This window comes from Eretmochelys imbricata, chromosome 14, assembly GCF_965152235.1.
Source record: "Eretmochelys imbricata isolate rEreImb1 chromosome 14, rEreImb1.hap1, whole genome shotgun sequence".
Lineage (NCBI taxonomy): Eukaryota > Metazoa > Chordata > Testudines > Cheloniidae > Eretmochelys > Eretmochelys imbricata.
This window is the reverse complement of record NC_135585.1, coordinates 52,718,510-52,743,438: the sequence shown is the minus strand read 5'-3', so window position 1 is coordinate 52,743,438 and position 24,929 is coordinate 52,718,510. Positions and strand designations below refer to the sequence as shown.

Genomic DNA, 24,929 nt, shown 5'->3' with positions numbered 1-24,929 from the left:
GGGGACAGACCCCTCCTGTAAGCACTGCATCCACACTGGGCTGCCAGCGGAGCCTCACCGCTCTGGACCCTGCCATGCAGACACAGCCTGCGGCAGGAGGTGTCTGGATGGGAATTTGTCCATCTCTTCGTGTGGCTCTGGGCTGCTGTTCTACCTGGTAACAGGCTGGTCAGTGCACTCACCACTGCTCTAAACAGCCAGATCCCACTCCCCTCCTACACTGAGGACAGAACCCAGGAGTCCTGGCTCCCAGCCCCCCTGCTCTAACCCATTAGATCCCAACCCCCTCCCAGAGATGGGATAGAACCCAGGAGTCCTGAATAGCTCCCCCCTCCCCACGAATGCACTTCCCCTCCCCAGCCAGGACTATTATTATAGATGTATTACTGCAGGGCCAAGGACCCTGGTCGTGGCCAGGACCCCCTTGTGCTCGGTGCTGCACAGACGCAGAACAAAAAGACAGAACCTACCCCTGGAGCCTGGGTCCCTCACACCCAGCTCTGGAGGGGCCGTGCCCCCAGGAGCTCTCAGCCGAACCCAGCCACCAACTTGGAGCGGCCTCCCTGGCGCCCCGCAGGCCATAGTGTTGTCAGGGCTCCCTCGTGGGTAGCTGCTTCCCTGCTTACTTCCCGGGCACGCCACCTCAGCCTCAATGCCCTGCCAGGACCCTCCTGGTTCCCATGCCCTGACCCCGCACCCATCCCCTTTGTGTATGTAGCTGTGTCTGACCCCTGCACCCAGGCCCTGGCTCCTACAGCCCCCGGTGGGACCCACTGGGCAGCCCCTCCCTGAAGAGTTTATTGAATGGCACAGGCCAGCGCCGGCTTCCTGCAGATCCCGGATCTTAGCGATCCCACAGTGCCCCCAAGTGTCCAACATGCCCCGAACATCCCAGAGGGAGGAGAATCCCACCCCGCCACCCAGGGCCCCGATCTCCCTGCGCTCCGATCCAGTCCTGCCCTCGGGGCCCTCAGCTCTGGAGCCGGGCACAGATCCATCCCCAAGGTCCATGTCCCCAGGAGACGGGCCGATCCCCAAGCCAGGGCCGGTGCCACCCCCTCAGGGACTGGACTCCCCTGGTCCAACATCCTGGTAGCCCCTGGAAGGAGAGAGCAGAGGGAATGGGTTATGGGGTGTAATGGCCCACGACCACCACCCCAGAGAGGGAGAGGACTCACCTGCGTCTGCTCCACCACAGCACCACGGCTACGGCAGCTATGGCCACAACCCCCAGGAAGATGCCTACGACCAGGCCAGGGCCCCAGCACCTGGTCTGCTCTGTAAAACAGGAGGTGCCATGCTGGGAACGGGGACAGGAGTATGGACCCTGTTCCCTCTGCCTTCCCCGCAGTCGCCTCACACCCCCCACCTCCAACCCACTGCCTGCAGTCCCCCCGACCCTGATCCGTCAGCCTCCCCCGCAGTTCCCGCTGCTCCTCCAAACCATGCCCTCAGCCCCACAACAGCTCAGTTCCCTCAGCCTCTCCCACAGTCCCACCCCTTCTCCCCCCCATCTTCCCACCCCCTCAGATTCCCCCCACTCTACTCCTGCCCCCACAACCCAGTCGTGTCCCGTTCCCCTCAGCTCCTCCATCCTGCTCCCCCGATCCATCTCCACACCTCCCACCCACCCCCTCTGCCTCCCTCCACCCCAATCCTGCTGGCTGGACCCACCCTCATCCCACTCAGGATGTGCAGGAAAACCCCCCAGAGACCATGACCACCCCCGACCCCCTGGGGACGTGCACCTACCCCAGGGAATCAGCAGGCTCTGCCCCCCCAGGCTGCTGTGCTCCACCCGGCAGGCGTAGCTGTGCCGGTCGCCTGGCTCCATGGCCAGGGAGCTGCGCAGCTGGTAGGTCAGGTCCGTGTTGGGCAGGATCCTGCTGGAGTTCAGCCACCAGCCTAGTGGCACCTCCTCCCCACCCTGCAGCCAGGCCACGCAGACAGGCCGGGGGTAGAAACCGGTGACCCGGCAAACCAGCAGTAACGGCGCAGGGGTCCCGGCTTGGGGAGGCACTCGGGCAAACACCACGGCTACCGGCCACTCTGAGACAGGAGGGAGAGAGACAGGGCGTGGGAGAGGGGACGATTCAGCCTGAGCCTCAGGGACTCACTAGCCAAGCCCAGCTCCTTTCCCCGGGGTCAGGCATTGGCCCCTCTGTCCTGGCCAGACCCTGCAGTTACCAGTGGTGACGGAATCCCCCTTCACTTCCTGTCCTAAACTGCTGTGCAATGCAGCCATGAAATATCTACTGCGCTGCACCCCAGATATAGCTGCATTTCTACACCTGTATAAACAGCCCCCTGCCCCAACCCAGAAGTGGCTGCATATCAGTCCAAGGGGAGGGATCCCTGCATAAACAGCCCCCCCCCCCCGCCCAACCCCAGAGGTGGCTGCATATGAGCACTGGGTGCGGGATCCCTGTATAAACAGCAAACGCACCCTACCCCAGAGGCAGCGAGTGGTGTCCAGCCTCACCTGGCCTCTCCAGAGACTCTTTCCCATGCTGGACGAAGCTCTTGAGCTCATTGACACACGTTCTCAGGAGCAACTGAATCACGCTGGCTGCACCTTTATCCCGGTTGAGAAGGTCCCGGGCGTAGAGCGCAGCCACATTATCCCCCTGCCGAGCAACCCATTTGCCTGCGTCCGCCTCAAAGCTGATGAAGTCCTCGCCGTTCACTCCGGCGTCATAGAATCGCCTCGAGGTGCCATTGGGGTGCAGCTCGCACCCGAGGGAGCCCTGGATAACAAAGGGGTCTGGAACAGGAAGGGCAGGGGGATGAGGATGGGCATCCGGATGTCTCAGGAGGGGGCAGAAGTAGAGAGACGGGGGGAGTAAAGACATAATGTCAGGTGCCATGAGGATGTTGGGCTACAGGATGGCGGCGGGATTGTGGGGCAGCCCTGGTAGGAGTTAAGGGTAAGTTGCAGTTTCTGTTTAAAGCTGATTTTTCTTGGGCACAGTCATTGGCTCGAAAATCACTGCGTTACATCGGTGCCTGAGGCAGAGTTTGTGGTGCAAATTTGGGGTCCCTTGGTCACAGGGTTCCTGAGATACAGACCCCGCCCAAATGACCTGCTTTCAAAGGGTCAGGGTACACGTCAGGAAAGACCAGGAGCCTCGGCTCAGGGAGTGGGACACGGGGCCTTTCCGCTCTAGGAAGTTCAGGCTACAATCTGGCCCCAGACCTGGCTGGAGAATGACACACGGGTGTTTCCCCTCTGGGGGATGCCGACTCCAATCAGCCAAAGGGCCAGGGACTGGCTGTCTTGCCCCCAATGACACACTCAGTTGCTGCGGTGAGTGTGTCAGTTCTCAGCTCCCCGGGTGGGTGGGGAGAGGGATCCGCTCAGATCGCTCCATACTCACAGCCCATTCCCTGCTGCTGAGCTCTTCTGTTCACTTTAAGGATGAAGTCGGATAGAGAGCGCTGGATCAGCAGCTCCAGGTCCTGCCACTGCTTCGGGGTCAGGCCCTGCTGGGCCCAGGGCTGCCGGAAGCGGATCTTGCAGGTGATGCAGTCCATGGAGTGGGTCTCCAGGTCGCCCAGCAGGGCCATCCCCTCCATGCCAATGGAGCTGGCGTTGTGGAAGACATAGATTTGGAGCAGCCGGAGGGTGACAGACGCTGGCGGGACAGGAGGGGAGGCTGGGGCAGGGGGCAGGAAACAAGTGGAGGACAAAGCGGGTGGGGAGAGAGATTAATGAGTTTCAGTCCCATAAACAATCCTGCACTACGGGGTCTCCCTGCTGATCCCTAACCTGCCTCCCCCCTCCTACTCCCCCAGCGAGGGTCACTAGCCCAGCATGGTACTTCCCCACCCTGGCCCTAGTGTTATACCATCCCCATGCATCCCCGGTAGCAAAAACAGCAGGGGGGGTCCTCACTTACCAGCCAGGGCCCCCCATGCCCAGGGAAGGAGAAGCAGAGGGAGCAGCATCCTGGCAGGGGAAGGGGGATCCAGGCTCTGGCGGGCGTCAGGGCAGTGGGACGAGGGGCCCAGGATCCCAATGTGCTCTCAGTTCCTCCGCAGCCCACACCCCTTTCTGCCAACTTCTCCCTTTGTCTGTGTTTCCTCAGCTCAGTGCCTGCAGCTGCCAGCCAGGGCCCTCCCTAGACATTGTGGTGCCCTACGCAGCCCCAGACCTCCGAGGGGGGGCAGGCGCTGTGCCCAAGGTCTGTGGGGGACAGGAGCAGGCATGGGGGGCAGGGGGGAACCACTCCCCAGGATGAGCTGGCAGAGCGGTTTGGGGCCAGGTCGCACCACTTCCCGCCACCGGGTGAGTGCAGGGTGCGCCCAACCCCTGCTGCAGTCCCCCGGGAGGTAACTCAGGGGAAGGGGTGGAGCTGGGGCGGCGCTGGGGTGGAGCAGGGGCTGGGGCTATGGGGAAGAGGCAGTGTCACGGAATGGGGGGAAGTCAGGGCCCTGCACCCTCACTTCCTGCGATTCACCGTGATTCTCAGCCAGCCAGTAAAACAGAAGGTTTATTCGAGGACAGGAACAGTCCCAAACAGAGCTTGTAGGTGCAACCAGGACCCCACAGTCAAGTCCTTCTGGGGGGTAGGGAGATTAAAAACCCCAAACTTGGGGGCTCCCTCCTCTTCCCCAGCCAACTCCCCCCTGACACCCATCTCACTCCCCTCCTCCCAGCTCCTCCTCCAGCCTTTGTCCAGTTTCCCGGGCAAAGATGTCACCTGGCTCCATCCCCCTCCTGGCTCAGGTTACAGGCTCAGGTCTCGTCCCTCAGTAAAATCATCCCCTGCTATCCCATCCCCCATGCAGACAGTCCCAGTAAAACTGGACGACATTCCCAGGTCAATCCGCCCGGCTCCCTACTGTGTCACATCTCTCCCCCCTCCGAGACTGAACTGAGCGGGGTCACTCTGACCAGTGACCTGGGGAAGTTCAGGGCCCCCTCTCTGGGACAACGCATCCGCTATCATGTTGGCACTTCCCTTCACATGGACCACACCCATATCGTAATCCTGCAGGAGCAGGCTCCACCTCAGGAGCTTGGCATTGGCTGCTTTCATTTGGTGTAGCCAGGTCAGGGGAGAGTGGTCGGTGTACACGGTGAAGCGTTGCCCAAAGAGATATGGCTCTAGTTTCTTCAGGGCCCACACCATGGCCAGGCATTCCTTCCTGATGGCCGACTAGTTTTGCTCGTGGGTAGCAACTTCTTGCTCAGGTATACGATGGGGTGTCTCTCCCCCTTTTCATCCTCCTGCATTAACACCGCCCCCAGTCCCGTGTCTGAGGCATCGGTGAACACCATAAAGGGCTTGTCAAAGTCTGGGTTTGCCAGAACTGGGCCACTGGCCAGAGCTTCCTTCAGCGCACAGAGAGCCCTCTGGCACTCCTCAGTCCAGATCACCTTGTCTGGCTTCCCCTTTGTGCATAGCCCAGCGATGGGGGTGGCTATGGTGCTAAAGTGGGGCACGAATCTTCGATAGTACCCCAACATCCCAATAAAGGCTTGGATCTGCTTTTTGGTTTGGGGAGCGGGACAATCTCTGATCACCTCCACTTTGGCTGGTTCTGGCTTTAGGCAGCCACTCCCCACCCGATGGCCCAGGTCAGACACTTCAGCCATCCCCACCTTGCACTTCTCAGCTTTTATAGTCAGCCCAGCCTCCTGGAGTCGGTCCAGCACTTGTCTAACCTGGGACACATGGTCCTCCCAGGTCTGGCTAAAGACACAGATGTCATCAATATATGCCAAGGCAAAACTCCCCATCAGTAGCTGATCCACCAGGCGCTGGAAGGTAGCTGGCGCCCCCTTGAGGCCAAAAGGCAGGGTCAGGAACTCATAGAGCCCCAGAGGGGTGATAAAGGCCGATCTGAGCCTGGCATCTGCATCCAGTGGCACTTGCCAGTAGCCCTTTGTAAGATCCATGGTGGTAAGGTACCGAGCTCCTCCCAGCTTGTCTAGGAGCTCGTCAGGCCTGGACATGGGGTAGGCATCAGAGACAGTGGTGGCATTGAGCTTCCGATAGTCCACACAGAACTGGATCGACCTGTCCTTTCTGGGGACCAGCATCACCGGGAAGGCCCAAGGGCTGGCAGATGGCTGGATCACCCCCAAAGCCAGCATGTCCTTGACCTCTCTTTCCAGGTCCTGAACAGTCTTCCCTGTGACGAGGAAGGGGGAGCATCTTATAGGGGGATGCGATCCTGTCTCTACCCGGGGGACAGTCAAATTAGTGCGTCCAGGCTAGTTGGAAAACAGCTGTCGGTACAGATGCAGCACCCCTCTGATCTCAGCTTGCTGGTCAGGGGTTAGCCGATTAGAGAGGGGAATTGTTTCCAGGGGGGAACCAGCTCTTGACTCTTTAGTAGATCTACTCCCTGGGACATCTCCCTGCTCCTCCCAATGTCCACACACAGCCAGCACCACATTCCCCCTGTCATAATGTGGCTTCATCATATTCACATGGTACACCCAGCGGTGATGTGCTCCGTTAGACAGCTCCACTACATAGTTTACCTCATTTAGTTGCTTGACAACCTTGAAGGGACTTTCCCAAGCAGCCTGTAGTTTGTTTTTCCTCACGGGGATAAGAACCATCACCTGATCCCTGGTGGTGTAGGCCCGCGCCGTGCGGTCATACCAGACCTTCTGCTTCCTCTGGGCTCTGGCCACATTCTCCCTGGCCAGGCCCATGAGCTCAGCAAGTCTTTCTGAGCTGAGGGGAGGGGGGAGGGATAGCTCAGTGGTTTGAGCATTGGCCTGATAAACCCAGGGTTATGAGTTCAATCCTTGAGGGGGCCATTTAGGGATCTTGGGGATTAGTCCTGCTTTGAGCAGGGGGTTGGACTAGATGACCTCCTGAGGTCCCTTCCAACCCTGATATTCTATGATTGTCAGGAGTAGGGAGGTTGTGTGCATAGCTCTATGCAGAATGTCTCTGCTGAGCTCTCACACAGGGCTCAGGGGTGCAAAGCCTGCAGGAGCCGGGTGGGAAAGCTGTGGGGTTCTTGTTATGAATTGTATGTTAATCAGCCAGCTGCCCAGAAGGGGAGAAAACACCCCAGTGTAGGGTTTGGTTAACTGGGGGAAAAGGAGAAATGGGGCAGAGGGGGTAGAGCCAGCTGGATAAACCTGCTGCACTGGGGTTGTAACTAGTGACACACGTCTCTCTCCAGCTGGAGTTTGAGCCTGTATTTTATGTTACCATCTCCTCCTCGTTCTGGATCACGAGCATGCGAGAGCTCTTCCCCGAGCAGTTGTCACGGCTCCCAGTCCAGTCTTTACGCTCTTTTTTAAGGGAAAATGCCATTTTGACAAAAAGGGAAGTTTTTATTTTAGTTGAAATTGTTCATTTTTTGCCTCTGTGTGTGTAAATAAAAAATGGAAATACAGATTTTTTGGGGGAGGACGGGGGGGTTTCATTTTAATTTTCATGGGGTGGCAGGGGAACACTAATTCTTAACATTTTCCCCATTGGAAAAGAGTGGGAGGAGTTTTGCTTTTCTGTTTCCTTCAAAGGACAGCAAACTTCCATTTCTTTTAACAAATTCCATAAAATAGGTTTACAGGATAGAACATAAGACCGGCCACACCGGGTCAGACCAATGGTCCATCTAGCTCCATATCCTGTCTTCCGACAGCTAGGGATAGCAGCTCTAGTTCTAAGTATAGCTGCAGCTCCCCCCACACCCATATAAAAAGCCTTCTGACTCAAAATACTAGGGAGGGCTTTTCTCAGGGGTCAGTGCCCAAACAGCCAGGCACACTGTAGGTCAGGACTGCAGGACAGCAAACTTCCATTTCTTTTAACAAATTCCATAAAATAGGTTTACAGGATAGAACATAAGACCGGCCACACCGGGTCAGACCAATGGTCCATCTAGCTCCATATCCTGTCTTCCGACAGCTAGGGATAGCAGCTCTAGTTCTAAGTATAGCTGCAGCTCCCCCCACACCCATATAAAAAGCCTTCTGACTCAAAATACTAGGGAGGGCTTTTCTCAGGGGTCAGTGCCCAAACAGCCAGGCACACTGTAGGTCAGGACTGCAGGGTGTTGGCAGAGATGGGGGCAGAGGTGCTGGAACTAGGGGTGCTGGGGGTGCTTCAGCACCCCCAGCCTTGAAGTGGTTTCCATTATATCCAGAGTTTACAGTTTGGTAAATTGTTCCAGCACCTCTGGATGGGGGGCCAGAGAGGAGAGAATTCACTTGAAGTCTTTACCTGACGTTCCTGTCTTACTAAAGATCTGCTCTAATGCAATCACAAATTCTGGGCTCTATGCAGGAATCACTGGCTGGGAGTCTCTTGATTCGACCTTGTCAGCTTTCAAAAGCTGAACAGAGACAGACCCAGCCTGTCAAGAGAAACTCACTGTTGAAATATATAATCCTGGTTGGTGACTGAGAAGGAAAGGACCACTTGCAAAGTCTGAAAAGATCTCAGTGTCACAGCCTGGCAGTAGGGGTCGCTGTACCCCTGCTAGTGGCAGGGTTCCGGTGAGAACAAAAAGCAAGGGCAGTTTGCCGTCATTAAAAATCCCACAGCGCTTCTTGAATAATGGGGATCTGAGACTGTCCACGTTCCAGTCTGTGACTGCAATTTGCTTCCCTAAAATGGAAGCTGCAATATTGTGGACTTCTTCTTCCACCCTTCCCCTGAGACATCACACAGCAGTGTGGTGTGCTAACAGCTGTGGAATTTCACTCCAGAGGTGCCTGCATTTCAGTGGTGGGGGAAAATATTCCTGTAGGTTCTACACGGCTTGTAAAGCTGTTTGGGCCTCCACCTCTAGAGCAATTATATTATTGCACGATGTTGAGCACGAGCTGGCAGGGAGCACGAGCTCCCCGTGAGCCTCCCTTCCCGAACCTGGAGAAGGCGGAAGCACCCCCCGGGGCAGGCTGGGAGATGTAGTTCCTGACACTCCCGCGAGCGGAAGTGACGTCCTTGGGGAGGACGAGCCGAGCTCGTGAGGGGCCGCTGGCGCCAATCCCAGGGCACAGAAGCGTTTTGTGCCGCTCGAGCTCTGGGCGTGCGCACATGGAGGGGGCGGGGCGGGAGTCCCGCATGCGCAGAGGCAGAGCTCGCCCGCCGCTGCTGCTGCGGGACCGATGTGTGCGGGAGGGTCTGTGGCGGGGCGAGCTTCATTAGCCCCCCCCCCCCCCGCCTGGGCCCTGCCCGCCCCGCTGCCGCCTCCAGGTACCGGAGCGAGCCCCGGGGGGGGGGGGGGGGTCGGAGCTGCTGTCCCAGCAGAAGACCAACGCCCCCCGCCCCGGCCCGGCTCTGCCCTGCCCTGGGGGAGGGGACCAGCCCCCCCACCCCTCCCCGCGGTCCCTGCGTTTGGCCGGGCGGGGGGGACGTGAGCCCGGGCGGGGGGCGAAGGGGGGAGACCTGGGGACAGGGGCGGGGGGGGACATGTCTGGGCAGCCCGGGCACGGCCGGGGCAGAAGAAGAGCAGGGGACCCCCGAGGAGCGGGGAGGGAAATGGCGGGGGCGGGCTGAGATCCCCTCGGATTTACCGCTCCCGTGGGGACCCAGCCTCTCCCGTCCTCCCCCTTCCTCTCCGGACACCAGCGATCCGCATCCAGGGTGACCCCCCCGGTCCCCCCCCCGCGTCTCTCCAATTCCCGAGCCGCTCCCTGGCCCCCTCCGCCGCTCGCGCCCCGTCCCAAAAACTCGTTCCCCAAGTCGGGGTCTGGACGGGGCAGCAGGTTAAGGGGCGAGGCTGGGAGACCCCGACCCCGCGGGGCCGGGCTGGGGGGCCGCTCTCTGCCGGCAGCAGGGCCCGGGCAGGCCCGGGAGGGGACGGGGGCAGCGAGCGGCCCCCCCCGGAGGCGGCCCGGCCCCAGGCTCGGCCAGGAGCTCGTTCCTCCGCGGGGCCGCGTCCTGCCGCACCCGGGAGAGGCCTCGGGGCTGCCCAGCCCCAGGGGAGCCGCAGCCAGGCCCTGCCCCGCGCCGCCGGACCCGGGGGGGCTCCTGTGGGGAGGGGGACCGGGGGGGGCTTGAACGGTCCCTGTGCAGCCTCAGGAAACCCCCGGGGGAGAAGGGGGGGGCGGGAGGTGAGTGAATTGGATCCTTTCCCTGCTCCTGCCTCTCACACCCTGATACAAATTCTCTCCAGTTCTTCCCCTTTTCTCAGATGTCAATTTAACATCTCCGGTGTGGGGCATTTTCCCACCCATTTTCTCTGCAGCGATTTGTCCGTGTCTAGGTGAGAAATTGTTCCCTGAGTCGGTGCCCAAAACATGGCTGCCCCTGGAGTGGGGATGGGATGAGACGCCTCTTCTCTGCCAGGGTGGGGGAAGCGAGGAGCAAGTGTCCCCCGTGGAGACTGCCCAGACCCCGGTTTCCCAATCCCACTTGCTGGCCCCAAACTGCCAACACAGTTGCCCCCAGCTATCCATTGATCCTCACCTGCCCATCCCCCACTGCTGCCCCCTTCCCTCACCCAGGAAGCCTTCCAGCTCCTCCTCTTCCTTTGCCCTCTTAAATCACCTCCTCAAAGGGCTCCTTGCTGCCCCTGTGAATGGGGGCCATCACTTTCTGTTTATGTATTGCACAGTCATATAAAATCCAGTCAAACAATCCCCCTTTTCCAACTAGTTATTTCATAGCAATATAAAATTCCCTCTGATCTTGGTCTTTTTTTCTCATGTTATCAATTACTTACTTTGTGACATGTATTCTTTGCAGATCTCAAAGATTGTTATGAAATACCCTAAACGTTTGCCCCACTTTTTCTCTAGTTGTCTGTTTCTAACTGATTATGCCCTGAGATTTTCCCTGTCTCTCTAATTATAAAATACTAAGAAAATCTCAGATTTACACCTTTTCTCAGATTCTTCAACATGGAAATAAAATGTTTGCAACTGTTGCCCATTTCCTCTCTATTCATTTTTCAAAGATTGATGTGAAATACACTCGGATTTTATCTCCTATCAACAACTGATATAAAATCCCTCTGATTTTCCACTTTGCTCTTTATAATTTGCAAAATGGGAGGAGAGGGGTCCCAGGCAAAGGGCATGGCAGAGGCTCTGGGACCTGCTACTAAATTTGTGCCCCGAGTCCTTCTCCTAAATCTGGCGGGTGAGGGAGGTGGGAAGGGGGTTAGCACTGCTACATAGTGACCTCTTCCACAGCATTCTGGACTCATCCAGAGTCACTGTATGGAAAGACAAGGAGTGACTCCAGATGAACAGTGGGGCAAATGAGATTAGCAATTCTCCCTGTGAGGAGCTGCTCTCATTAGCTGCTCTCCCCAGAGAGCTAAAGGAGGGAAGGCTGCTCAAAGGCTCTGTCCCTCTCTCCTAAGGATATTGGGGTTCTGCTTCCTGGGTCAGACGCTGCAGCCTCCATTGTGACCCGGGAGACCAGGTTTAGCAGCTGCTGCAACCCTAGCGGGGCTTCTGTGCTGGGAAGTTACCTTAATTAAAGCTTCTTCTCTGCCCGGCCCAGGTGCTGACTTTCTCCAGCTGGTACTAGCCCCTTGGGGCAGACCTGGGCTCTGTTAATACAAATTCTGAGCCACAAACTTCAGGTAACTGAAAGACCTCAGGGTAAGTGCTGGGGACTGGCAAGAAAGTGACTCTGCACAAACAGCCCCTCCTCATTTCTCCCATTAGCAATTGCCAGGAGAAAATCCAGCGGTGGGATTGCAAAGAACCCAGGAATGGGACTTTCCCAGCCAGAGAGGCAGGGAGAGAGGACAGGGGAAGGAGAGACTGAAAGGGGCAGTGGTAGAAATGAGTGGGAAGAGAGATTTCCAGCTCTAGTCCACCCAGACACACGTGTTGCAGCATCCCTGGGCAGAATCACTTTCCAATGAACAAGAAAAGGATCAGACAGAGGAAAAGCCAGTTCCTGACTCCATATTCCCCCTGCTCGGTTGTGGCTGCCTTGGGGTCGGTGTCCGAGGGAATCCCCCAGAGTGACTCCTTTGGTTCTGCTCTTTTCTAGCATTGTGTTCAGAGACTTTCTTACGGAGTGGAGGGAGGGAGAGGGGAGGTTAAAAATGTCTCTGTGGGCTTAGCCTGGCAGGAGGGGCCAGGTCTACACTGAAATAAAGAGATCAAGCATTTTTCCAGCACGGCAGAATCTAGGATATCTGTCTGCAGGGAAAGGGCCCTGGGGGAATTCTGATGTGAAATTAACTAAAGCCTGTTCTGAAACCCCCACAATTACGCTTCTCACCCTCCCAGGCTGCAAAACGACATCCATCCTCCACCTCAGCTCCTCCCATCCTCCCATGGGACGGGGAAGAGAAATGGCTGCAGTGGAGCCAGCTCAGGTAGGGATTATTGGGGAGTTTTGGGTGGGTTTCTTCTGGAGGGAGGGGGACAGCAAATACACCAGAGACGGGAAGATTTGCGCAGTCTGGTTTGGAGGTTGGGCCGGGACAGGAAATTCACAAGGTGGAAAAAGGGAGGAGGATGGGGTGACAAACCTGCTGGGAGTTACTGAAAAAGTGGCCTAGATTCTGGGACCAGACCCATGAGGTTGGGAGGTGAAAATGCTCTAATTTGTTGAACAGAAAATAACCCACCTATATGGGGCTACGAAAACTAACCAGACTCATAGTGCGGGAGCTTGACCCAACTAACCAGCGGGTGCCGTGAGATATGAAGGGGGCACCCACCAGTCAGGCTTAGGGGAGATTCCCCTCCCTTCATATGAAGCTCCTCGCATTGAGGAGTGTGTTGGACTTCCTACCAGGGAGCTCTCCCTGGATCCTGCTGGGGGCTCCATCTCCTGTATCAGTCTGTGGCTAGTAGGTGTGTGATGGATCTGGTGGGAGAGAGGAGGGGCTCTGTCTTCGTCCCCTCACCCTGGTGGTTCCAGGATGCTCTGAGTGAGGTGGGGGTGGGACTCTGACCATGATCCACCCAGAGCTTCCATTTGATTGGCTTCTCTCCCACACAAAGAGAGGGGCAGCAGGTACTGAGTGTTGGATTTTTGCTCTCTCAGGGTCCGGTGACCTTCGAGGAAGTGGCTATGTATTTCACCAAGGAAGAGTGGGCTCTGCTGCACCCTGCTCAGAGAGCTCTCTACAGAGATGTCATGCAGGAGAACTATAAGAATGTGACCTTGCAGGGTAAGGATTCCCATCCCCTCAGTTCTTGGAAGGGGAAATGAAGAGATACGGTTCACGCCACCCCCCCAATGGCATCTCTGCTCTGTCCTGTTTCAGCATCACCCCAATATGCCAGTCACACACACGACCAGAGACCTTCCCCTGCTGAAGAACACTTTGGGAACAGAGCACAGGAGCAGTATCGCACAGTGTCAGATATCTCTTTTTGCTCAAGTAAAACTGGGGCTTAGGTCCAGCATAACCAACAGAAGCTTCCTACCCCCGGCCTTCTCTGAAACCCTGAGCCACCTCCACCCGAACCAGAATGTGCTTGGGGTGTAACAAGCAGGCTGCTGGAGTCAGAGCTGCTGGTCCAGGGTTACTTATAACACAGACACGCAGATGACACAAATCCTCACTGGTCTGGATTGCACTGCAGCGTGTGAAAATGGCTTATGTTGGTAGTGAAACTTCCTGAGACATGGAGAGTCTTGCTTCTCCATCTGCACGTGTGATAGCCACTACCTCTCTTCTCTGCAGGCTCATTGGATTTTTGATTACCTCATTGTCACATGACCCTGATTCTTATTTTTCACATTCTGCTTTTCTAAACTAATTAGCATCTGTTGCTCCTGAATTATAGCTTCTAATTTCCCAGTGTTCTCCACACCCAGGGATTTTTCTACTCCCTCCCGTTACACTGGGCTCACTAGATTCCCTAGTACATAAGAGTGGCCACATTGGGTCAGACCAAAGTCCATGTAGTCCAGTGTCCTGTCTTTCGAGAGTGGCCATGATTTTATAGACCTCGCTTATATCCCCCTTTCGTCTCTTTTCTAAGATGAAAATCATAGAATATCAGGGTTGGAAGGGACCTCAGGAGGTCATCTAGTCCAACCCCCTGCTCAAAGCAGGACCAATCCCCAATTAAATCATCCCAGGCAGGGCTTTGTCAAGCCTGACCTTAAAAACTTCTAAGGAAGGAGATTCTACCACCTCCCTAGGTAACGCATTCCAGTGTTTCACCACCCTCCTAGTGAAAAAGTTTTTCCTAATATCCAACCTAAACCTTCCCCACTGCAACTTGAGACCATTACTCCTTGTCCTCTCCTCTTCTACCACTGAGAATAGTCTAGAACCATCCTCTGTGGAACCACCTCTCAGTTAGTTGAAAGCAGCTATCAAATTCCCCCTCATTCTTCTCTTCTGCAGACTAAACAATCCCAGTTCCCTCAGCCTCTCCTCATAAGTCATGTGTTCCAGACCCCTAATCATTTTTGTTGCCCTTCGCTGGACTCTCTCCAATTTATCCACATCCTTCTTGTAGTGTGGGGCCCAAAACTGGACACAGTACTCCAGATGAGGCCTCACCAATGTCGAATAGAGGAGGACGATCACGTCCCTCGATCTGCTCGCTATGCCCCTACTTCTACATCCCAAAATGCCATTGGCCTTCTTGGCAACAAGGGCACATTGCTGACTCATATCCAGTTTCTCGTCCACTGTCACCCCTAGGTCCTTTTCCGCAGAACTGCTGCCTAGCCATTCGGTCCCTAGTCTGTAGCTGTGCATTGGGTTCTTCCGTCCTAAGTGCAGGACCCTGCACTTATCCTTATTGAACCTCATCAGATTTCTTTTGGCCCAATCCTCCAATTTGTCTAGGTCCCTCTGTATCCTATCCCTGCCCTCCAGCGTATCTACCACTCCTCCCAGTTTAGTATCATCCGCAAATTTGCTGAGAGTGCAATCCACACCATCCTCCAGATCATTTATGAAGATATTGAACAAAACCGGCCCCAGGACCGACCGCTGGAGCACTCCACTTGACACCGGCTGCCAACTAGACATGGAGCCATTGATCACTACCCGTTGAGCCCAGCAATCTAGCCAGCTTTCTACCCACCTTACAGTGCATTCATCCAGCCCATATTTCTTTAACTTGCTGACAAGAATACTGTGGGAAACCGTGTCAAAAGCTTTGCTAAAGTCAAGAAACAATACATCCACTGCTTTCCCTTCATCCACAGAACCAGTAATCTCATCATAGAAGGCGATTAGATTAGTCAGGCATGACCTTCCCTTGGTGAATCCATGCTGACTGTTCCTGATCACTTTCCTCTCGTCTAAGTGCTTCAGGATTGATTCTTTGAGGACCTGCTCCATGATTTTTCCGGGGACTGAGGTGAGGCTGACTGGCCTGTAGTTCCCAGGATCCTCCTTCTTCCCTTTTTTAAAGATTGGCACTACATTAGCCTTTTTCCAGTCATCCGGGACTTCCCCCGTTCGCCACGAGTTTTCAAAGATAATGGCCAATGGCTCTGCAATCACAGCTGCCAATTCCTTTAGCACTCTCGGATGCAACTCGTCCGGCCCCATGGACTTGTGCACGTCCAGCTTTTCTAAATAGTCCCTAACCACCTCTTTCTCCACAGGGGGCTGGCCATCTATTCCCCATGTTGTGATGCCCAGCGCAGCAGTCTGGGAGCTGACCTTGTTCGTGAAGACAGAGGCAAAAAAAGCATTGAGCACATTAGCTTTTTCCACATCCTCTGTCACTAGGTTGCCTCCCCTCATTCATTAAGGGGCCCACACTTTCCTTGGCTTTCTTCTTGTTGCCAACATACTTGAAGAAACCCTTCTTGTTACTCTTGACATCTCTTGCTAGCTGCAGCTCCAGGTGCGATTTGGCCCTCTTGATTTCATTCCTACATGCCCGAGCAATATTTTTATACTCTTCCCTGGTCATATGTCCAACCTTCCACTTCTTGTAAGCTTCTTTTTTATGTTTAAGATCCGCTAGGATTTCACCATTAAGCCAAGCTGGTCGCCTGCCATATTTACTATTCTTTCGACACGTCGGGATGGTTTGTCCCTGTAACCTCAACAGGGATTCCTTGAAATACAGCCAGCTCTCCTGGACTCCTTTCCCCTTCATGTTAGTCCCCCAGGGGATCCTACCCATCTGTTCCCTGAGGGAGTCGAAGTCTGCTTTCCTGAAGTCCAGGGTTCGTATCCTGCTGCTTACCTTTCTTCCCTGTGTCAGGATCCTGAACTCATCCAACTCATGGTCACTGCCTCCCAGATTCCCATCCACTTTTGCTTCCCCCACTAATTCTTCCCAGTTTGTGAGCAGCAGGTCAAGAAAAGCTCCCCCCCAGTTGGCTCCTCTAGCACTTTCACCAGGAAATTGTCCCCTAAGCTTTCCAAAAACTTCCTGGATTGTCTATGCACCGCTGTATTTCTCTCCCAGCAGATATCAGGAAAATTAAAGTCACCCATGAGAACCAGGGTGTGTGATCTAGTAGCTTCTGCGAGCTGCCGGAAGAAAGCCTCATCCACCTGGTCCGGTGGTCTATAGCAGACTCCCACCACTACATCACTCTTGTTGCTCACACTTCTAAACTTAATCCAGAGACACTCAGGATTTTCTGCAGTTTCGTACCGGAGCTCTGAGCAGTCATACTGCTCCCTTACATACAGTGCTACTCCCCACCTTTTCTGCCCTGCCTGTCCTTCCTGAACAGTTTATAACCATCCATGACAGTACTCCAGTCATGTGAGTTATCCCACCAAATCTCTGTTATTCCAATCACGTCATAATTCCTTGACATCACCAGGACCTCCAGTTCTCCCTGCTTGTTTCCAAGGCTTTGTGCATTCGTATATAAGCACTTGAGATAACCTGCTGATCGCCCCTCATTCTCAGTATGAGGCAGGAGCCCTCCCCTCACAGACATTCCTGCCTTTGCTTCCTCCCGGTATCCCGCTTTCCCACTTACCTCAGGGCTTTGGTCTCCTTCCCCCGGTGAACCTAGTTTAAAGCACTCCTCACTAGGTTAGCCAGCCTGCTCGCAAAGATGCTCTTCCCTCTCTTCGTAAGGTGGAGCCCATCTCTGCCCAGCACTCCTCCTTCATGGAAGACCATCCCATGGTCAAAGAATCCAAAGCCTTCTCTCCAACACCACCTGCGTAGCCATTCGTTGACTTCCACGATTCGACGGTCCCTACCCAGGCCTTTTCCTTCCACAGGGAGGATGGACGAGAACACCACTTGCACCTCAAACTCCTTTATCCTTCTTCCCAGAGCGACGTAGTCCGCAGTGATCCGCTCAAGGTCATTCTTGGCAGTATCATTGGTGCCCACGTGGAGAAGCAGGAAGGAGTAGCGATCCGAGGGCTTGATGAGTCTCGGCAGTCTCTCCGTCACATCGCGAATCTTAGCCCCCGGCAAGCAGCAGACTTCTCGGTTTTCCCGGTCAGGACAGTAGATAGATGACTCAGTCCCCCGGAGGAGAGAGTCCCCGACCACCACCACCCGCCTCCTTCTCTTGGGAGTGGTGGTAGTGGAACCCCCCATCTCAGGACAGTGCATCTCATGCCTTCCAACCAGCGAAGTCTCCTTCTGCTTTCTCCCCCCAGACATATCATCTGGTCCACTCTCCGCAATGGTACCTGTGGAGAGAACATGAAAGTGGTTAGTTACCTGTGTCCGCGTTGCTGGAACCCGGACATTCCCCCTTCTTCTTCTGGAGGTCACATATTGCCAAGCTTCTTCACTGGCCTCTTGGCTCCGCTGTGCAACGTGCTCTAAATCTTTAGAGCTTTGTGCCCGTAGAAGCATATCCTGACTTTTGTCCAGAAAATCCTCCATTTTCTCGTATGCAACGCAGGGTCGTTATCTGTTGCTCCAGACCTTCAATCTTCTCTTCCAATATGGAGACCAGCTTGCACTTTGTACAGACAAAGTTGCTTCTGTCCTGTGGAAGAAAGACAAACATGGCACATCCAGTGCAGGTCACAACAGCTGAACGCCCCCCCCTTCCATATCACCTTCCTACTATGAGCTTCCTCAGAGAAGTTGGCAAGATGTAAGCCTCACTGGGCTCACTCCAGGCGAACTCCCAGGCAAACTGCTCCTGTGTGCTGCTCTGCTGTTCCCCGCCGCTCAGCTGGTTCGCCGCCACTCAGCTGGTTCGCAAAGCTCTGGCTATTTTTAGATATTTTTAATATTTTTATTTTTTATTTTTAAAAGGCCCAGTCTTTTTATTCTCTCCTCATATGGAAGCTCTTCCATACCCCTAATCATATTTTTTCCCTTTTCTGAACCTCTTCCAATTCCAGTCTATCTTTTTTGAGATGTGGCAACCACATTTGCATGCGGTATTCAAGATCTGGGCGTACCATGGATTTATAGAGAAGCAATATGATATTTTCTGTCTTCTTATCGAACCCTTTCTTAATGATTCCCAACATTCTGTTTGCTTTTTGACTGCCTCTGCACCTTGAGTGAACGTTTTCAGAGAACTATCCACAAGGACTCCAAGCTCCCGCTCTTGAGTGGAAACAGCTAATTTAGACCCTATCATTTTCTATGTATTGTTGGGATTATGTTTTCCAATGGGCTGCAATACATGCTATCCTGACATCTAGTACTGCTGAGCTCCTGCATTCAGTAATGTCCCTGCCCTTTCCCCCAGAAATGTGCATCTTGCACTGTCCAGCACACTGCTGAACAATGCAAACTCATACGAAGTCTGTCATTTCATCAGTGGAAAATGACATGCACCAGCCTCGTTATTCCAGATGGAGTTTCCAACACACTTTAATCCAAACACACTGGTTAGATAAAACAATACAACCAAATTGTTAAATACTGAAAAAAAAACATTTTAAGTGACTACAGGTAATGAGGCCTAAAAGTCAGAATTGTTTACAAAAGAAATGCAAGATAAAACACAAAGTAACATCTAACTTAACAAGCTAAAACGGATTCAAAGCAAATGTTTTCTCTCACCATATGTTGAGACAGGCTGGTGTCTGTCCTTCCTGCCAGGACTCCAATAACCCGCCCCTGCCACCCAAGGTTCGTTCTTCAGGAGTTGTCATGAACAGAGGGAAAGAGGCGAGAGAGAGAGAGAGTCTCAAGCATTTTTCTTACTCTTTTTAGAGTTCAGTCCTTTGTACTAAAAACAACTTCAGTTCTCAGCTGAGTGATGCTAACAGGCTGTCTGTGGTCGATGTGAGCTTCAAGTGGTCCCTTTGAAGGAATGTACATGTCTTCTTCACACCTTCCCACTGCCGGAGAATGGCTATTTGACCAGCTGTTTGCCTTGCTGCCTCTGAGGGAACTGGTCTGGGGGTGTTCCCCAAAATTATACCTTTTCAGTAATATCATACAGGAAAATCTCATAATTTTACTTACAGTGTTGCTCCACATTTTAACAGGAGGATAATATTCAGTAGATTATATGATTTCAAATGATATCTCACAAGCCATACTATGTCCCAAATTGATCATAAGTTTCCGGAAGAGTGAACATAGGGGTACAGACTGACACAATGTCTATCTGTGGTATGTTCCCAGCAGATATGTGGGTATTTGGCATCTTAAAGGACCTGAGGAGCTAGTCCTGGGAATTCACTGGTTTACTAAGTGTGACACTATGTGGAATTGTGAGACTCTTTATATTATTATTATTTTATTATTAATACCAATATGATAAAATTGTGATGTGCCATGTAAGCCGTCAGTGAAAATGTTATGATTTTCCAAGTATGATGATTTTGTTTCTAGTTTGTATCACCTTTCTATTGTGAGATATAGAGATGTAGGGTATATTTGTATTTCCAGACTTGTGTAGTGTTTCTGGGTGACACCCCCAGACATATTGGCGTCAGCACTACCTAGCCTGTTCGATGGCCCATCCAGGGTCATCAGCTGTACAATGAGCCCATGGAAAGGACCAAGGGGATACACCTATTGAGTCAGCAAGACATGCAAAGGTGCGCCTGTGTACTGAGAACTCCAAGACTTTTCCATGCCATGTGCTGTGAAACTTGTGTTTGGGGCACAGGAAGTACAAGCCACATGGCAAAAGGCATATAAAGGGTAGCTGCATCATCTCCCTTTTGTCTTCAATCCCTCTTCCTACCTCTGGAGCAACTTCTCTACAAACTGAAGCCTTGAACAAAGGACTGAATGACCCATCCAAGCTGTGGATGTGTTTCAGATGGACTTTGAAGTCACTACCTCACTAACTTACTTCTCACTGCAGTGGACTTAGCTGCTGACTAGGAGTCAGAGAACTGGAATGCAATAAAGGGGGCTGCGTGGTTTCTTTTTTCAGCTTCTTGGTAACCAGTGTGGGTGATGAGAAGCAGTTTGTGACTGGTCGGTGAGCTTAACTTCAGCGTTAACCACCAGTTTGGGGAGGATATGCTATCCCTTTTTCATCCTGCCCTGACCTTGGCCTTTTCAGTGAGGGACTGCCCCAGGCACACCACCTCACACTAAGCAGTGTAGTTAAATTAATAGAATATTTATTTATGACAAAGTCTTGTGACATCAACTGAAGTCCTTTGTTTTCTTTCATCTCAGCAGGGTTTCCAGTTTCCAAACCTGATGTGATCTCCCAGCTGGAACAAGGGGAAGAGCCATGGGTCCCAGAGGAAAGAGAGATCCTGAGAGCTCTCTGCACAGGTGAGGAAACGTTAAACCAACTCAGAATCTATAAGTGCCTGAAGGAAACCTCTGGGATATCCTACAAAGTCTTGGGAGGTCTCTCAGTTCATTATTGTCTCTAGCAGGGGTCGTATCCTCAGGGTAAATATAGCTCATGGCTTCCTATAGATCCTAGCAGACACCAGGCAGAAGTTTCCTCCCTTCCCCCTGTGAATTTGGATGGAATGTGAAGGCTGAATTGATCCCCCTCCTCTCTCCTATTTGGTGGAAGAGTTTGGGGGAGTTCAGGTCCTGATTTTTATTTGACCCCTCTCCAGCACTTGTTTTCCTTTGGTCTTCCCCTTTCCATCCCTGTTTGACGTTTCTGTCTCTATGACAGCAGGTGAGGCAATGCTTTGTGAGAAGGAGGAGCAGAATTCTCAGCAGGAAAATGTTGAACAAGTGGATAAACACAGAGAATTATTGCAAAGATGGAAAAGGAATGTGTCCAGGAGTCATGAGCAGGGAAAATCCTTTGTGATTCATGACAGACCAGAAAGACAGCAGGGAAACCAGCCATTGGAGAAAATGGGTAAATTTATTTCCTGTCGGGGAACTCAGCAGGGCCTCAAGGAAACCACAACCCAGCAGGAAATCCTCAGGAGAAAGAGGAAAAATATATGCAGTGAGTGTGGGAAAAGCTTCACTTGCAGCTCAGCCCTTTCTAATCATCAGAGAATCCACACAGGGGAGAGGCCCTATGAATGCAGTGAGTGTGGGAAAAGCTTCACTAGCAGCTCACCCCTTTCTAATCATCAGAGAATCCACACAGGGGAGAGGCCTTATGAGTGCCGTGAGTGTGGGAAAACCTTCATTTGGAGCTCATCCCTTTCTTCTCATCAGAGAATCCACACAGGGGAGAGGCCCTACGAATGCAGTGAGTGTGGGAAAAGCTTCACTTGCAGCTCAGCCCTTTCTTATCATCAGAGAATCCACACAGGGGAGAGGCCCTTTGAATGCAGTGAGTGTGGGAAAAGCTTCACTTGCAGCTCAGCCCTTTCTAGTCATCAGAGAATCCACACAGGGGAGAGGCCCTATGAATGCAGTGAGTGTGGGAAAAGCTTCATTTGGAGCTCATCCCTTTCTTGTCATCAGAGAATCCACACAGGGGAGAGGCCATACGAATGCACTGAGTGTGGAAAAAGCTTCACTTGCAGCTCAGCCCTTTCTCATCATCAGAGAATCCACACAGGGGAGAGGCCCTTTGAATGCAGTGAGTGTGGGAAAAGCTTCACTTGCAGCTCAGCCCTTTCTAGTCATCAGAGAATCCACACAGGGGAGAGGCCCTATGAATGCAGTGAGTGTGGGAAAAGCTTCACTTGCAGCTCAGCCCTTTCTAATCATCAGAGAATCCACACAGGGGAGAGGCCCTATGAATGCAGTGAGTGTGGGAAAACCTTCATTAGGAGCTCAGCCCTTTCTAGTCATCAGAGAATCCACACAGGGGAGAGGCCCTACGAATGCAGTGAGTGTGGGAAAAGCTTCATACAAAGATCACAGCTTTTTCAACATCAGAGTATCCACACAGGGGAGAGGCCCTTTGAATGCAGTGAGTGTGGGAAAAGCTTCACTAGCAGCTCAGCCCTTTCTAGTCATCAGAGAATCCACACAGGGGAGAGGCCCTATGAATGCAGTGAGTGTGGGAAAAGCTTCACTTGCAGCTCATCCCTTTCTTGTCATCAGAGAATCCACACAGGGGAGAGGCCTTATGAATGCCGTGAGTGTGGGAAAACCTTCCTTTGGAGCTCATCCCTTTCTTGTCATCAGAGAATCCACACAGGGGAGAGGCCCTACGAATGCAGTGAGTGTGGGAAAAGCTTCAGTAAAAGCTCAGGCCTTTTTCTGCATCGGAGAATCCACACAGGAGAGAGGCCCTATCAATGCAGTGAATGTGGGAAAAGGTTCATTCAAAGATCAGGCCTTGTTGATCATCACAGAATCCACACAGGGGAGAGGCCCTACAAATGCAGTGAGTGTGGGAAAACCTTCACTACGAGCTCAGCCCTTTCTAATCATCAGAGAATCCACACAGGGGAGAGGCCCTATCAATGCAGTGAATGTGGGAAAAGCTTCACTAGCAGCTTAGCCCTTTCTAATCATCAGAGAATCCACACAGGGGAGAGGCCCTACGAATGCAGTGAGTGTGGGAAAAGCTTCATTAGAAGCTCAGGCCTTTCTAATCATCACAGAATCCACACAGGGGAAAGGCCCTACGAATGCAGTGAGTGTGGGAAAAGCTTCACTCAAAGATCAAGCCTTTTTCACCATCAGAGAATCCACACAGGGGAGAGGCCCTGTCATAAATATAAAGGGAAGGGTAAACACCTTTAAAGTGCCTCCCTGCCAGAGGAAAAACTTTTTCACCTGTAAAGGGTTAAGAAGCTAGGATAACCTCGCTGGCACCTGACCAAAATGACCAATAAGGAAACAATATACTTTCAAACCTGCAGGGGGGAAGAAACCAAGGCTCTGTCTATGTGATGCTTTTCCCGGGAAGAGAAAAGGAATGGAGTCTTAGAACTTAGTAAGTAAGCTAACTAGATATGCGTTAGATTCTATTTTGTTGAAATGGCTGATAAAATAAGCTGTGCTGAATGGAATGTAGATTCCTGTTTTTGTGTCTTTTTGTAACTTAATGTTTTGTTGTTGTTAAATCTGATTACCCTGTAAGGTATTTACCATCCTGATTTTACAGAGGTGATTCTTTTACTTTTTTCCTTCAATTAAAATTCTTCTTTTAAGAACCTGCTTGCTTTTTCATTGTTCTTAAAATCCAAGGGTTTGGGTCTGTGTTCTCCTTTGCAAATTGGTTAGGATTTTTATCAAGCCTTCCCCAGGAAAGGGGGTGTAGGGTTTGGGGAGGACTTTTGGGGGAAAGACGTTTCCAAGCGGGCTCTTTCCCTGTTACATATTTGTTAAATGCTTGGTGGTGGCAGCAATGAAGTCCAAGGGCAAAAGGTAAACTAGTTTGTACCTTGGGGAAGTTTTAACCTAAGCTGGTAAAAATAAGCTTTGGAGGTTTTCATGCAGGTCCCCACATCTGTACCCTAGAGTTCAGAGTGGGGAAGGAACCTTGACAGGCCCTGGGAATGCCGTGAGTGTGGGAAAAGCTTGACTCAAAGATCAGAACTTTCTAATCATCAGAGAATGCACACGGGAAAGGCCCTACAAATGAAGTGAGTGTGGGAAAACCTTCTCTAGCAGCTCAGCCCTTTCTAGTCATCAGAGAATTCACACAAAGGAGAGGCCCTCCGAATGCAGTGAGTGTGGGAATACCTTTTCTTGGCACTCAGCCCATGTTAGCCATCAGAGAATCTGCAAGGGAGATCAACACCATAAAAACCTCTAGGGCTATCAATACTTTTTTTCTTTTCCTGATTTCTACATAGTAACTTGGAATGCTGTTTGCTGCACCATTGTCCTTCAGCTTATCCAGATGAGTGCCCCATTTTTGCCTTTTGCAGTTCCCCTTCTTGAGGTGGACCTATTTGTCCTTTTTATTGTCCCATGAGTAATTTGAGTGTGCGCTTCCTGTCACGAAGCGGGAAAATCACATTTATACCATTCCTCCTATTGCAAAGTTATTGTTAGTCACCAATGATACAGATTGTATCATTGCCAGTTGTTCTCATGTTGCTCTGTGTTTTGCTGAAGAGCAGTTATGTTGGGAAGTTTTCAAATGATATGTAAATGAAGAGAAGCAGGGGCTGGAAAAAAAAAGTGTCATTTCGGACCCTCCCCCCCATTATTCAGATCCTAGTATACTGAAAATGTTGAAAATAACATAACTGACTCTTGAGACAGCGCTGAGTGAAGTATGTTTGAATGGATCAGAGGAGAATGTGCTGGGAGAATCTCTTGTCCTGATTCTGAATAATCAGATGTCACCTGTTTTTTGGGTTTTTTGTTGAATTTATCCTTTGTATGTGCTAAAATGTGTATAAAATCAGTGTTGGCAATCTAATAGCTGCAGAAAAATGCCTATTTTTGAATAGAATCTCCAGCTCTGGTAACTAACGGAGATTCTGATCCAGCCGTAGCCTGAAACTGTGCCACCAAATTAAAGAAAAGCTGGGCATGTTTTGGGGAGCCATTCCTCACTAACACTGTTGATATTTTGAGTGGTTTTGTGAAGGATTCTACTTCAGAGAAGTGTAAATTTACCCTAACCAAGGCCAAGGATTTGGAAAGGACTGGGGTGAAAAGAGTACACACTCAGTTCTTGGTTTCTACTCCAGAAAAGGAATGACCATTGTCATTTTAGTATCTTATTGTTCCTTTCTCTATTTTTTGTGCTCGCCTTTCTGTTCTATGAGAGTGGGACTGTAGAGCTCAATGCGTGCGTGACAGAAGCTCATTGGTGCCAATTGGCAAA

At 52.2% G+C, this 24,929-nt stretch overlaps 2 protein-coding genes across 9 annotated transcripts; one reads left to right on the top strand and one right to left on the bottom strand.

Annotated features, from left to right (window-relative positions):
- Positions 1-934: 934 nt before the first annotated feature.
- Positions 935-3,963, bottom strand: LOC144274615 (antigen-presenting glycoprotein CD1d-like). The gene is made up of 6 exons (XM_077833595.1): positions 3,900-3,963; positions 3,378-3,656; positions 2,483-2,764; positions 1,753-2,049; positions 1,179-1,278; positions 935-1,099 (listed from the first exon to the last, which is right to left on the bottom strand). Exons 1-6 carry the CDS (start codon positions 3,946-3,948, stop codon positions 1,060-1,062), a joined length of 1,047 nt encoding a protein of 348 aa, XP_077689721.1. The 5' UTR covers positions 3,949-3,963; the 3' UTR covers positions 935-1,059.
- Positions 3,964-9,062: 5,099 nt separating this feature from the next.
- Positions 9,063-23,298, top strand: LOC144274579 (uncharacterized). 8 transcript variants are annotated; one of them, XM_077833475.1, is made up of 5 exons: positions 9,063-9,179; positions 12,182-12,270; positions 12,948-13,074; positions 20,435-20,533; positions 20,898-23,298. In XM_077833475.1, the coding sequence occupies exons 1-5, from the start codon at positions 9,092-9,094 to the stop codon at positions 22,883-22,885; spliced, it is 2,391 nt and encodes a 796-aa protein (XP_077689601.1). In that variant the 5' UTR covers positions 9,063-9,091; the 3' UTR covers positions 22,886-23,298. The 8 variants fall into 8 exon arrangements, with proteins under 8 accessions (XP_077689601.1, XP_077689600.1, XP_077689599.1 ...); XM_077833474.1 differs by having other exon boundaries at positions 20,895-23,298; XM_077833473.1 differs by having other exon boundaries at positions 20,432-20,533.
- Positions 23,299-24,929: the final 1,631 nt, after the last annotated feature.

Bases quoted from the DNA above. Each gene is read 5' to 3' on its own strand.
- LOC144274579 (XM_077833472.1), top strand. From the start codon at position 9,092: ATGTGTGCGGGAGGGTCTGTGGCGGGGCGAGCTTCATTAGCCCCCCCC. The intron at 9,180-12,181 runs GTACCGGAGCGA...TCACCCTCCCAG, and splicing joins CGCCCCGCTGCCGCCTCCAG to GCTGCAAAACGACATCCATC. The intron at 12,271-12,947 runs GTAGGGATTATT...TTGCTCTCTCAG, and splicing joins CTGCAGTGGAGCCAGCTCAG to GGTCCGGTGACCTTCGAGGA.
- LOC144274615 (XM_077833595.1), bottom strand. From the start codon at position 3,948: ATGCTGCTCCCTCTGCTTCTCCTTCCCTGGGCATGGGGGGCCCTGGCT. The intron at 2,765-3,377 runs GTGAGTATGGAG...TTCCTGTTCCAG, and splicing joins TCAGCAGCAGGGAATGGGCT to ACCCCTTTGTTATCCAGGGC. The intron at 1,100-1,178 runs GTGAGTCCTCTC...CTCTCCTTCCAG, and splicing joins CTGTGGTGGAGCAGACGCAG to GGGCTACCAGGATGTTGGAC.